Source organism: Sander lucioperca, chromosome 16 (assembly GCF_008315115.2).
Source record: "Sander lucioperca isolate FBNREF2018 chromosome 16, SLUC_FBN_1.2, whole genome shotgun sequence".
Taxonomy (NCBI): domain Eukaryota; kingdom Metazoa; phylum Chordata; class Actinopteri; order Perciformes; family Percidae; genus Sander; species Sander lucioperca.
The window spans coordinates 11,355,130-11,367,412 of record NC_050188.1 but is presented as its reverse complement, the minus strand read 5'-3'; the positions used below and the strand labels follow the sequence as shown (position 1 = coordinate 11,367,412).

General features: G+C 40.1%; 1 protein-coding gene across 1 annotated transcript; it reads left to right on the top strand.

Moving 5' to 3' along the window:
- Window positions 1–640: 640 nt before the first annotated feature.
- Window positions 641–2,961, top strand: LOC116050099 (zinc finger protein 2-like). Its single transcript, XM_031300131.2, has 2 exons — window positions 641–707; window positions 1,328–2,961. The coding sequence occupies exon 2, from the start codon at window positions 1,354–1,356 to the stop codon at window positions 2,902–2,904; it is 1,551 nt and encodes a 516-aa protein (XP_031155991.2). The 5' UTR covers window positions 641–707; window positions 1,328–1,353; the 3' UTR covers window positions 2,905–2,961.
- The last annotated feature ends 9,322 nt before the right edge of the window (window positions 2,962–12,283 follow it).

Here is a 12,283-nt window from a genome sequence, read left to right as displayed (position 1 = left end):
GAGAAAAACATGCTCTGGTTTATTGGCATTTCTTTAAACCAATCACAATCATCTTGGGCGGTGCTAAGCTCCGGACAGAGCCACGGTGCCTCTGCTAAATATTCTCAGTAAGGAACTTGTTTTGGTGGAACATGTGTACGTTCAAAAAGTAGTTTTAGTCGTGCAACAGAAAACTCAGATTGGACAGATAGTCTAGCTAGTTGTCTGGATTTACCTGCAGAGATCTGAGGAGCAGTTAACCATAGTCCTCAGAAACCCACCGGAGGTTAGAACGCCAACACAAAGAAAGAGGAAGGGGACGGACATCCGGGCCAAATGAGGGACGTTCGGCAGAATTTCGGCGGCATCGGAGCAATCCCGGAAGTGGAACTTCTTGGATATAGACTAGATGCTCCGTGATCTGCAGAAGAGCTGTGGTTTTAATGAACGATGACATTTGTCTGCAATGTCTCTCTGAATGTGTTTCCTGTTTCCTGTAGATGTTGAGCAGCTGTTGGTGGTTAAAGAAGAGGTTCCCCCTGAGCAGCAGGAGTGTAGCTCCAGTGTGGACCAGCAGGAGCCAGAGCCCCCCCTAAACATTAAAGAGGAACAGGAGGAACTGTGGAGCAGTCAGGAGGGAGAGCAGCTTCAAGGGCTGGAGGAGGCTGATATCACCAAGTTCCCATTCACTCCTGTTACTGTGAAGAGTGAACATGATGAAGAGGAAGGTAGGAACAACGTGGGTGCCGTTATTTAATCTTTGTGTTGTCCTCCCAGGTAAAATAAACCCTTTAGACAATTTTTGAAGTTTATATGCATTTATATGAAAATTGTACCTAATTTTGAGTTTAAAAACTGACGAATAGTTACGATTTTAGTGGGTAATCACAAACTCAAACTCTTCATTGTTTTTTCAAATGCTATGAAATTGGAAAAAAAAAAAAAAATCAATGAAAATAATCAGTGAACGGATCCTCAATTTTACCTGCGAAGAGTAAATGTTGTATGGAACCATTCGTGTCATTTTTGGGCAATTTGGTTGAAAGAAACCCAAATTTCTGATGTAGAAACTTTGAAAAAGGGTCAAATTATGACCCAAGGACAACAGCAGGGTTAACAGGGTTTTTAGGGGGAAAAACGGAAACAAAGAGCATAAAAGTTCAAGAGAAGCTGGTTTATTTTAATTTAAGAGTAGAAAACATGACTGAACAGTTTCTGAAGGATCTAGTACAGAAAATGTCTAACGTGTTATTCTAACTTTCATTACGTTACGGTGAAAGAAAGTGTTTGCTACGCAGCTACCGCTGACCCCCTAATGAAATAGTTTTCTTTTATCTCACTTGAACAGGGCTTCAACAGAGACAGACTGAACACATGGAAACAGAAGCTGATGGAGAGGACTGTGGAGGACCAGAACCAGCCAGGAACTCACCTCCACATCCATTTTTTCAACCAGAGACTGACGACAGCGTCGACAGCGATGTTTGGAAGGACGCCAGCGAACGTCGGTCAGGTTTAAACTCTCTGGAACGTGAGGAAGTTCCCATCGGTGATGACAAAGAGTCGTTGAGCTGTTTTGAGTGTGGGAAAAGATTTGGAACAAAGCAACATCTGAAGAGACACATGAAGTCTCACACGGGAGAAAAAGCTTTCAGCTGCTCGGTTTGCGGTAAAATATTTATACAGAAGGTGCAACTGACGGAGCACATGAGAACGCACACGGGCGAAAAGCCTTTCAGCTGTTCGGTGTGTCAGAAAGCGTTTGCACGCAGGCAGCATTTACAGAGACACGCAATGATCCACACGGGAGAGAAGCCTTTCAGCTGCTCGGTTTGCGATCAGGCAGTTTTGAGCAAAGAACACCTGAAGACGCACATGAGGACGCACACGGGCGAGAGACCGTTCAGCTGCTCGGTGTGCGGCAAAGCTTTCATCGGAAGTGGGAACCTGAAAAGACACATGAGGAATCACACGGGGGAAAAGCCTTTCAGCTGCTCGGTGTGCGACAAAAGCTTCGGACAGAAGGTGCAACTGACGCAGCACATGAGAGTCCACACGGGAGACAAGCCCTGTGTCTGCTCGGTTTGTGATCTGAGGACTTTGAGCGAGGCGCATCTGAAGGTGCACATGAGAACGCACACGGGGGAGAAGCCGTTTAGCTGCTCGTTTTGCGGCAAAGGTTTCACCCAGGCGGGGAACCTGACGCACCACATGAGAGTCCACACGGGGGAGAAGCGATTCAGCTGCAGCGTTTGTGACAAGACGTTTGCCTGGCTGAGTCAGGTCAAAACTCACAAATGTGTCGGTCGTCCGTGCTCGCAGCAAACTCAAACGGAGGAGGACAGAGAGGCAGAGCCTCCAGCCAGCAGAGAAACTCAACACATGGAAACACAAGCTGATGGAGAGGACTGTGGAGGACCAGAACCAGCCAGGAACTCACATCCGCATCCACTTTTACAACCAGAGACTGAAGACCAGACTGGAGACTCTTCTGAACCTGAGACTGATGACCGTGATTTTTTGAAAGAGAGCAGGGCGTGTCTGTCAGGTTTAAACTCTCTGAAACATAACGAAGTCTCTCAGAGCGATGAAACATTTGACAACACTCCCCTGCAGATCGACAGGAGTCAAACGGGAGAGGGACATTTCACAGAAGCAGGAAGTCTGAGGCGACACATTAAAGAGGAACAGGAGGACCTGTGGAGCAGTCAGGAGGGAGAGCAGCTTCAAGAGCTGGAACGGGCTGATATCACCAAGTTCCCATTCACTCCTGTCCCTGTGAAGAGTGAAGATGAAGAGGAAGCTCAGTCCTCACAGCTTCATCAGAGACAAACTCAACACATGAAAACAGAAGGTAATTGTGACGTTTTGAAGGACAGCGGAGAACCTCCGTCAGGTTTGAGAAGTCATGTGACTGTGTGTTGATGAGATCACACAGCAAATGTTAACGCTTATAGACAAATAATCAGTGCAACTGTCTTCTGTTATCTCAGCCAGTAGAAACATGTAGATGTTAAACAGAAGAGGCTCCAAAATGGAGCCTTGGGGAACTCCGCATTTCATATTTGTCATGTTTGTTATTAGGGCTGGACGATTTTGGCTAAAATCATAATCACGATTAATCGAACAAGTTACCTCGATTACGATTATTGAACGATTATTTAAAAAAAAAAATCTTTTCTTATACTGTTAATATGTTCACGGTTATTTTTTCTAATGAAAGAGTGCATAATCCTATCTTTGTGATTCTAAAATAAGGAAACAACACACAGATAGCAATTAATGCTTATTTATTAAATATTTCAAACAACTGAACTGAACAACAGTAGATTTTACAATTAAATAAAAACGTCTTATAAAAAAGTAAAAGTAATTTAAGTTTCCTAAAAATGTAGAAAATAAATAATAAATGTCCATCATAAGATTAACGGGAACCTGTGGTTAACTGTCTTTTCGGAGTTAAACTCCACAAGCGTGTCCTGCGGCTCACCGGCCATCGCACGCACGCACACGCACGCACACACACACACACACACACACACACACACACACACACACGCGCGCACGCACACGCACACACTAGAGCTTAGATTGGCCCAAAAAAAATCAAGCCCGAACCTACCCGAGCCCGGCCCGACACATTAACTGTAATTATGAGCCCGATTTAAACCCGACACTTTTTTAATACGTGGGCCGTTATAACTGACGTTCTCAACTACAATTCAGAGTTGTTTGAACTACAGAAATCTGTTTAGAATAATACAACAAGGACGAAGCTGTAAACTGCTGTTAGTTTAGAATGGAACGGATCACAAATGGATCCGAATGATGATGAACAACATATTGTTGTCACTGCCCACGACTTGTTTAAACTGCTTCCATACCTCCGACTTTCCTCCACACTTGCTCAAAATTAATTCTCCTGTTTTTCTTTACATCTTCAAGCTCCCGGTGTGATGCGTGTGAGAGGAGGAGACTCCGCGCATGAAGTGCTGCATTTAGTAACTGCAGCCTAACTTTTGTACACATTTGTTACTTTTATTTATATATATATATATATATATATATATATATATATATATATATATAAATATAATATAAATAAATAAATAATATTTCTGATTATGGCATAGCTATTTCCCCACCCAAATAGGATAATAAGGTAATTGATAAAAAAAAAAAAAAATTGCTTGATCAAGGGTCCGGCCCAGGCCCGGTCCGGCCCGAGGATGTGGCGGAAAATAGAATCTAAACTCTAACACACGTCCACAGCGCAGCAGGCAGAGGCGGGGTCTGTTCTGAGTATAATAAAGCCCCGTCTGTGTTGAGCAAAACATTACATGAATTACTACGAGAATGGACGTGCATTTAATATAGGAAAAGTGCACAAGTATTAGCATCATTTGTTGTTGTTGTATGTGGCGCTAAGGTCTAGTGACGATGCTATAAAGACCGTTGCCATGCTTGCGCCGCTCCCTACTTTTCCTCTAAAAAGTACAAGTACTATCCGATCGGAAAGCACCTATGGTCGCAGACTGGACGGGGCGGAGTCACGTGACTACACACGCGGCGGCCGTAATATGTTTTAAGGGGAAAGTACATTAACGCACAGTGGGCGGCCTCGGAAATATTAATAGGATTAAAAGACCGAAATAACCGACTTGGTAAAATTACGTCGGTTATAGGCTCTGAATTTCGATTCGGAAGTTACGATTATTTTTCGATTAATCATCCAGCCCTATTTGTTATCATGTTTATCTATAGACACAAAGTAGTCCTTGTTCTTTAAGTAGGATTCAAACCAGACCAGAAAATTAAATAAGAATAAGATAAGCCTCAGGTATAATTGTCAGTCTTTACAGCACTCGGGCTGAAAGTTAGAATGCAGAAACATGAAATACCAGTTTTACCACGTAAAGAGATTTGAAAAGAGACTCTGTACTGTTGATGCTCTCTCTCTGTGTCTGTGTTAACGTCTCTCTCAATGTGCCAGAGATAGCGCCGTTTAACCCCGGACTCTCATCCACAGCGGCGGCTTCAGCTTCCTGTTCTCCCGACGGCGTTTTGATTCCCCGGCGTCCCTGGCAGCATCCGGACGTGGCGATCCGTGACGTGACACCGGAGGATCACCTGACGCTCCTCCGGATGAGCCAGGGCCAGGCGGATCGCTACGGCTGCTTGCTGTTCCGGTTCGTCACCCCGGATGAGAAATACTGGGCGTGGTGCGTCACGACAAACTGGGACGGGTCCAGAGGGAAGTGGGCGCTCCCGGGGAACCTGAAGGCGTTTCTCCTGAACACCCTGCGTCAGAGGTTTCCCCCCGTGGCGGCGAGAGAGGAGAAGATGCTGATCGACCGCGTCAACGAGGTGCTAAGGACGCCGCAGCAGTTTCCCATGGGACTCATCCCCGAGGCCAGCGGCTCCCAAACTACAGCTGCAACCGTTGGATCAGTCGACTCATCGATTAGTATCGACAGATCAACATAATCACCAACTGCTTTAATAACAACATTCCTACTACTTCACCTTCTTCTTAGGCAGTCAGTTGCGTGGCGGGTGCGTGGCGTTTTCGTCCAGAAACGTGTCTGATGCGGCGCTGCTGGCCTTGTCTGTACACGTGTATGTTTCCCATGAACATAAATATATACTGATCTGATTACAGCAACGACAACATCGGCAGTATTGACGGCAAAATAGGCTCCAGTATATTTGGTTCTGTATTGACAGGTGCAATATTTGAAAATCAGTCATTATTTATTTTTATAAAACTAAATTTATATCTACATTTATGTCAAAACCTAGAGGCTTTCAAACATCAAAATGTCATTTATTAAATGTATTTGTGTCAAAATGACATAAACATATTTTTGTATTCTATTTTGTCTGGAAACGCTTCCAACACGCTTGCATGTCGTGTGAAAAATAGGCGTCGGTCCTATTTCTAGCATGCACACGTTTTTTGAGACTTGCGTGTCACGCAGGCAGTGTGCACGCTCTAACCTGTTACCATGGGAGCCCAAATAAAAACGGACACGCCACGCAGCTGACACGCTCACGCCACACAGCCAGTGTGCAGGAGGCCTTACACATTCAAAGCCAGCCACCAGTGTAGCGTCAGCCTTTCAGCACACAGCATTCACACCGCCATTCCTTCAGCAATGCATTCTCTAGTTGTTCATTGAATGTCAGAAAATGCTGTTTTTAGCTTCTCAAATATGGAGGTCCTCTTCTGTTTTATATCATATTAATCTAAATAGCTTTCGGTTTTGGACTTACAAGACATTACAAGACATTTGAAGACATCAGCTTGGACTTTGAGGAACTGGGAATGGAAATGTTTCACCATTGTCTGACATTTTATAGAGCAAACGATGAATCAAATAATTGAGAAAAATAATGGGCAGATGAATCCATAATGAAATGAATGAGTTGCAGCCCTCATACCAGCCTTTTCCCCTTTTTGTAGATCAACTATTTTGGGACTCCTGCTCAAACATATATCGGAGATCATTTGTTCCCTCGGCGGCTGGGTTTTTAAACTGGAGTAACTACAGGCAAAAACAGTTTTCTGTGTATAGATTTTGGGCTGTTGATCTATACAGTATTTATACACTGTAGTAGTAGTACTTTTACTGCAGTAACAGATCTGAGTGTGTGAACACAGCTTTGTGTTTCAGAGCTACGATACCAAACAAAGGAGAAGAGTGACTGATCATTTACACACACACACACACACACACACGCACACACAGAGACAGACACACACAGAGACAGACACACACAGAGACAGACACACACACACAAACACGCACACACAAAGACAGACACAGAGAGACACACACACAGAGAGACACACAGAGACACATACACTCAGGCACAGAGACAAACACACACACACACACACACACACACACACACACACACACACACACACACACACACACACACAGAGAGACACACAGACATGCACACACACACACTCACGCAGGCACACAGAGAAACACGCACGCACACACAGACACAGAGAGACAGACACACACACACACAGAGACACACACACACACAGAGACAGAGAGAGAGACACACACACAGACAGAGACACACACAACAAATTTGGGGACTTTAGCCTCAAGTGTGCGCCCTTTTGCCAGAAATCTAGGTTACATCTTTGACCCAGCATTAACATTGTTGTTAATGTAGTTTTTTTCCATCTCAGGACTATTGCTAAACTGAAATCCTTCCCCTGTCCTAAGGACTCGGAGACTGTTGTTCATGCTCTTAGTTCCTCTCATATTGACTACTACGGTCCTTTGTATTCTGGGATGCAGCTGGTCCAGAACGCGGCTGCTAGATTGTTGACTGGTACCAGACGGAGAGACCATATCTCCCCGACATAGGCGCCGATTTACGCTTCCCTAAAAAGACGTAGTCAAAAAATGTTTGCATTTCAGAACCTTAGGAAACGGACAGCGGCCGACACGAACACACACGCCTGTTAACTCGACAATAGAGCCGTAAAGTAGGCTTTCAACTCAGGACAGCGCCACTTCTCACAAATACAGATAGGATTGGAGATGAGAAGTTTAACTGACACATAACCGCGATCAGCTTCGTGGGAAATTAAGAATCCATGCCGTCCTGTCTGCACTGGTGGTGGATGTCGTCGATGCACTTGCATCATTAGGTTTTGCATAACAAATCTGTCCTTTTTAGTCTCACTCTGATTACCTAATGCACATGCACGCAATGTATAGTAGGGGGATGGGGTCACTAAAGAGATGCTGTGATTGGTGGGCAGGCTGTGGAGCAGGGGACAGACAGCGATGTAACCAATCCCACTATGACAGACGCTCCACTTAGCACCAACTGCAATGTTTAATTTGAAATGAATGGAGCCTACTGGCAGTCTGGCACACGTGGGTGCTCAGGATTTTCGGTGGGTGCTCGAGCTCCAGAGCACCCGCGGTATCGGCGCCTACGCTCCCCGATATTGGCTTCTCTGCACTGGTTACCGGTCAACTATAGAATCCATTTGAAGGTTATGTTACTTGTTTTTAAAAAGGCATTACATGGGTTGGCCCCTTTAGATATTGCTGATCTCCTCACCCTACATCCCTCCTCCAGGAACCTAAGATGGTCTGATCAGTTCCTTTTAGCTCTTCCACACTCTGGGATGAAAACAAAGGGGGACCGTGCCTTCTCCGTTGTGGCCCCCGAGACTCTGGAACAAACTTCCCATTCACATCAGGTCCTCCTCTACTGCCGAGATCTTTAAGTCTCGTCTTAAAACACAGTTTTATTCTTTGGCGTATGATTTAGTTTCGGGACATTTGTATAGAAGTCTGTCGTTTGTATGATGTTCATTGTGTCTATATTTTTGTCTTCCTTTGTTTTTATAACATAATATAACTTTGTACAGCACTTTGTTCAGCACTAGGTTGGTTTTAAATGGGCTCTATAAATAAATTGACTTGACAGAGACACACACAGTGACACACACAGACACACACCATCTACTGAAGCAAAGAAATATAATGATGAACCATAATTTAACAAATATTTAAAGCACCAGAGTGATCTTCAGCGTGCAGTACCGTTCCCATCACCTTCCAGTCTTTCCTAACATGTAACGGTGTTACCACTGACTCCACGCTGATCCCAGCTCTCTGCCGTCTCATCACAGGAACATTTCTATCTTATATTCCTTATACTTATACGTGTAACGGCTGTGTTGACTGCTTTAAACATTAAAGACAATCCGACTGGAGATCTCCGGTTAGCTTCTGCTTCTAGCGTGTCTGTCTTCTCTTCTCTTGGGATGGTTTTTGATCGTGCACAACAACAAAAAAGCGCTTTCAAGCTGGAGAAACCCAGGAAACGCTCGTTTGTTCCTCTGGAGAGTTTGAATCCAAACCACCACCTCTTCCCTGAACTTAACTTAACCCTCGTGTTGTCAAAATAGAAAATTAACACTTTTTTTTTCAATGCTTTTTGTCCCTTTTTATTTTGTGACTGTTGCCCCTTCTGTCCTCTACCACCAGTACTGTATACGCACCACTCACCAACTTATTACCACTGCTGTTACACTTATTTTTGGAATTCATGGTCAATAAACCTCTTTTAAAAAAGGAAATTATACCAATTTTTTTGAGTCAAAAAAGCAGAAATTATTTATTCTTTTGGCTAATATTGGAGTAATGTATGTTGATGGATAATCACAGACTGGTGTACGTCAGAGTTGAGTCCAAATACTATTTAGAAACCGTTTAAATTTTTTTTCAAATGCTATAAAATTGAAGAAAACGGTCATAATGTAATGAAAGTATAGTGATCATCAATTGTACTTGTGAAGAGCGTTGTAGGGAACCATCCATGTTATTTTTGGGTAATTTGGTTAAAAAGAAACCCATATTTCTGATATAGATATTTTGATAACGGGTCAAATTTGACCCGAAGACAACAGGAGGGTTAACTTAACGAGTCGTTTTGGTGCGTCAACTTAACTGTCAGCTCCATTTCTGACACTTTTTTAAATGTTTTTGGCGTTTTTTCCATGATGGCTAAGGAACTTTTTTTTTTTTTTCGACTTTTTTGGGGCTTTATGAGGCCCAAACTGTAAGCAAGAAAGCTATAGAAAACATACAATAATACAGTCAAGATATTAGACGTTTTCTCTCATCTGATCCTCAGTGAAGTTTATCCCTCCTGTTGTCCTCGGGTCAGATTTGACCCTTTTTCAAAAAGTTTCTATATCAGAAATTTGGGTTTCTTTCAAACAAATTGCCCAAAAAAATAATGTGGATGGTTCACTACAATGTTCTTAACAAGTTAAATAAATAATCAGTTCACTACTTTAAAAAAAGTGACAAAAATGTCAGAAAAAGTGACAAAAAAAAACCAACATTCTTTAAAGATTTGGGAAGAAACCCACAAAAACTTCAAAAGGCTCAGAAAAAGTCGACAAATGTTGAAAAAAGTGACAAAAAACCTCGGGGAAAGCCACAAAAGTGTCGGAAAAAGATGACCAAAAAGGTTTTTCATTAAAAAGTTTGACTCAGAAAAACTAAAAGTTGCAGGTCGACGGGAAGACAACACCAGGGTTAAGTTTGACGCCCCTGATTTAAACTAATGTCCAATATATTAAATATGTTTGAGAGCAGTTATTTAAAGACGTGCATGCTCACCGTAGTACAGGTAGGATTCAGTTTAGTCCATTTCATCCCAGATGAGTTTCATTCCTCTTTTCAGTTAAAGACAAACTAATGCTGCTGACACGCTGCCACGTTGACTCATAGAAAGCTGTTTGCTTTCCCCTTTGATTGCCACACACCTGTACACACCTGTACACACCTGTACCTGTGGCTGCTGATCACCTTGATGCATCTCCTGTGGCAGTGGCCTGTGCTCCCCCCAGTGGTCAAACACAAAACTGCACCCACAACTTGAGGATCCAGAGGGATAGACTTCTGAGATGGACCCCTGTCTTACTAAAAATGTTTTGAAAGAAGAGAGCGAGCACTTCATTATCTTTATTTATTTATTTACGTATTTATTTTATTTTATTTATTTATTTTTGGTCTGGTCAAATACTTCATTATCTTTTTTTATTTATTTACGTATTTATTTTATTTTATTTATTTATTTTTGGTCTGGTCAAATACTTCATTATCTTTTTTTATTTATTTACGTATTTATTTTATTTTATTTATTTATTTTTGGTCTGGTCAAATACTTCATTATCTTTATTTATTTATTTACGTATTTATTTTATTTTATTTATTTATTTTTGGTCTGGTCAAATACTTCATTATCTTTTTTTATTTATTTACGTATTTATTTTATTTTATTTATTTATTTTTGGTCTGGTCAAATACTTCATTATCTTTTTTTATTTATTTACGTATTTATTTTATTTTATTTATTTTTGGTCTGGTCAGATACTTCATTATCTTTTTTTATTTATTTACGTATTTATTTTATTTTATTTATTTTTGGTCTGGTCAGATACTTCATTATCTTTTTTTATTTATTTACGTATTTATTTTATTTTATTTATTTTTGGTCTGGTCAGATACTTCATTATCTTTTTTTATTTATTTACGTATTTATTTTATTTTATTTATTTTTGGTCTGGTCAGATACTTCATTATCTTTTTTTATTTATTTACGTATTTATTTTATTTTATTTATTTTTGGTCTGGTCAGATACTTCATTATCTTTTTTTATTTATTTACGTATTTATTTTATTTTATTTTATTTATTTATTTTTGGTCTGGTCAAATACTTCATTATCTTTTTTTATTTATTTACGTATTTATTTTATTTTATTTATTTATTTTTGGTCTGGTCAGATACTTCATTATCTTTTTTTATTTATTTACGTATTTATTTTATTTTATTTATTTATTTTTGGTCTGGTCAGATACTTCATTATCTTTTTTTATTTATTTACGTATTTATTTTATTTTATTTATTTATTTTTGGTCTGGTCAGATACTTCATTATCTTTTTTTATTTATTTACGTATTTATTTTATTTTATTTATTTATTTTTGGTCTGGTCAGATACTTCATTATCTTTTTTTATTTATTTACGTATTTATTTTATTTTATTTTATTTATTTATTTTTGGTCTGGTCAGATACTTCATTATCTTTTTTTATTTATTTACATATTTATTTTATTTTATTTTATTTATTTATTTTTGGTCTGGTCAGATATTTCATTATCTTACCATGTATGTCTGTGCTGACTGTCTACGATAAATAAAAAAAAGTAAAAAAAATAAATAAAAAATATGCATATCGCTTTTGTCGGGCAAAAACCTTGTATATCCAAAACCGAATCTTATCAGTAAATGAAAAGAGAGGCTCTTTCGAAAACATCACTGTGAAGCTTTCATTTAAATGTACAGCTAAAATCTCACAGTATCTTACTGGTTTAATGTCATGCAGGATCATACTGTAGATGGCAATGCATTTTGGGAGAAAATAATAACAGTACAGCGCTATCTGCGAATGTTACAGATTACAGGTATTTACTGTTAACACCAATGCATCTTGGGAAACTAAAGGAAAAGGCGCGAAGGACACTGCAGCCGGTATATTACTGTAAATTCAAATAATACAGTAAGAAACTATTTACAGTAAAATACCGTAACATTAAAAAGTGTACGCATACTGTAAATAAACAAAATATTATTGTATATTTACTGTGAAAAGTTTAACAGGGATTTTCTTGAGCTATTTTTCAGATGAAATCACCTTAAATATTAATATTTGTAAGACCCAAAAACAGATTGAAG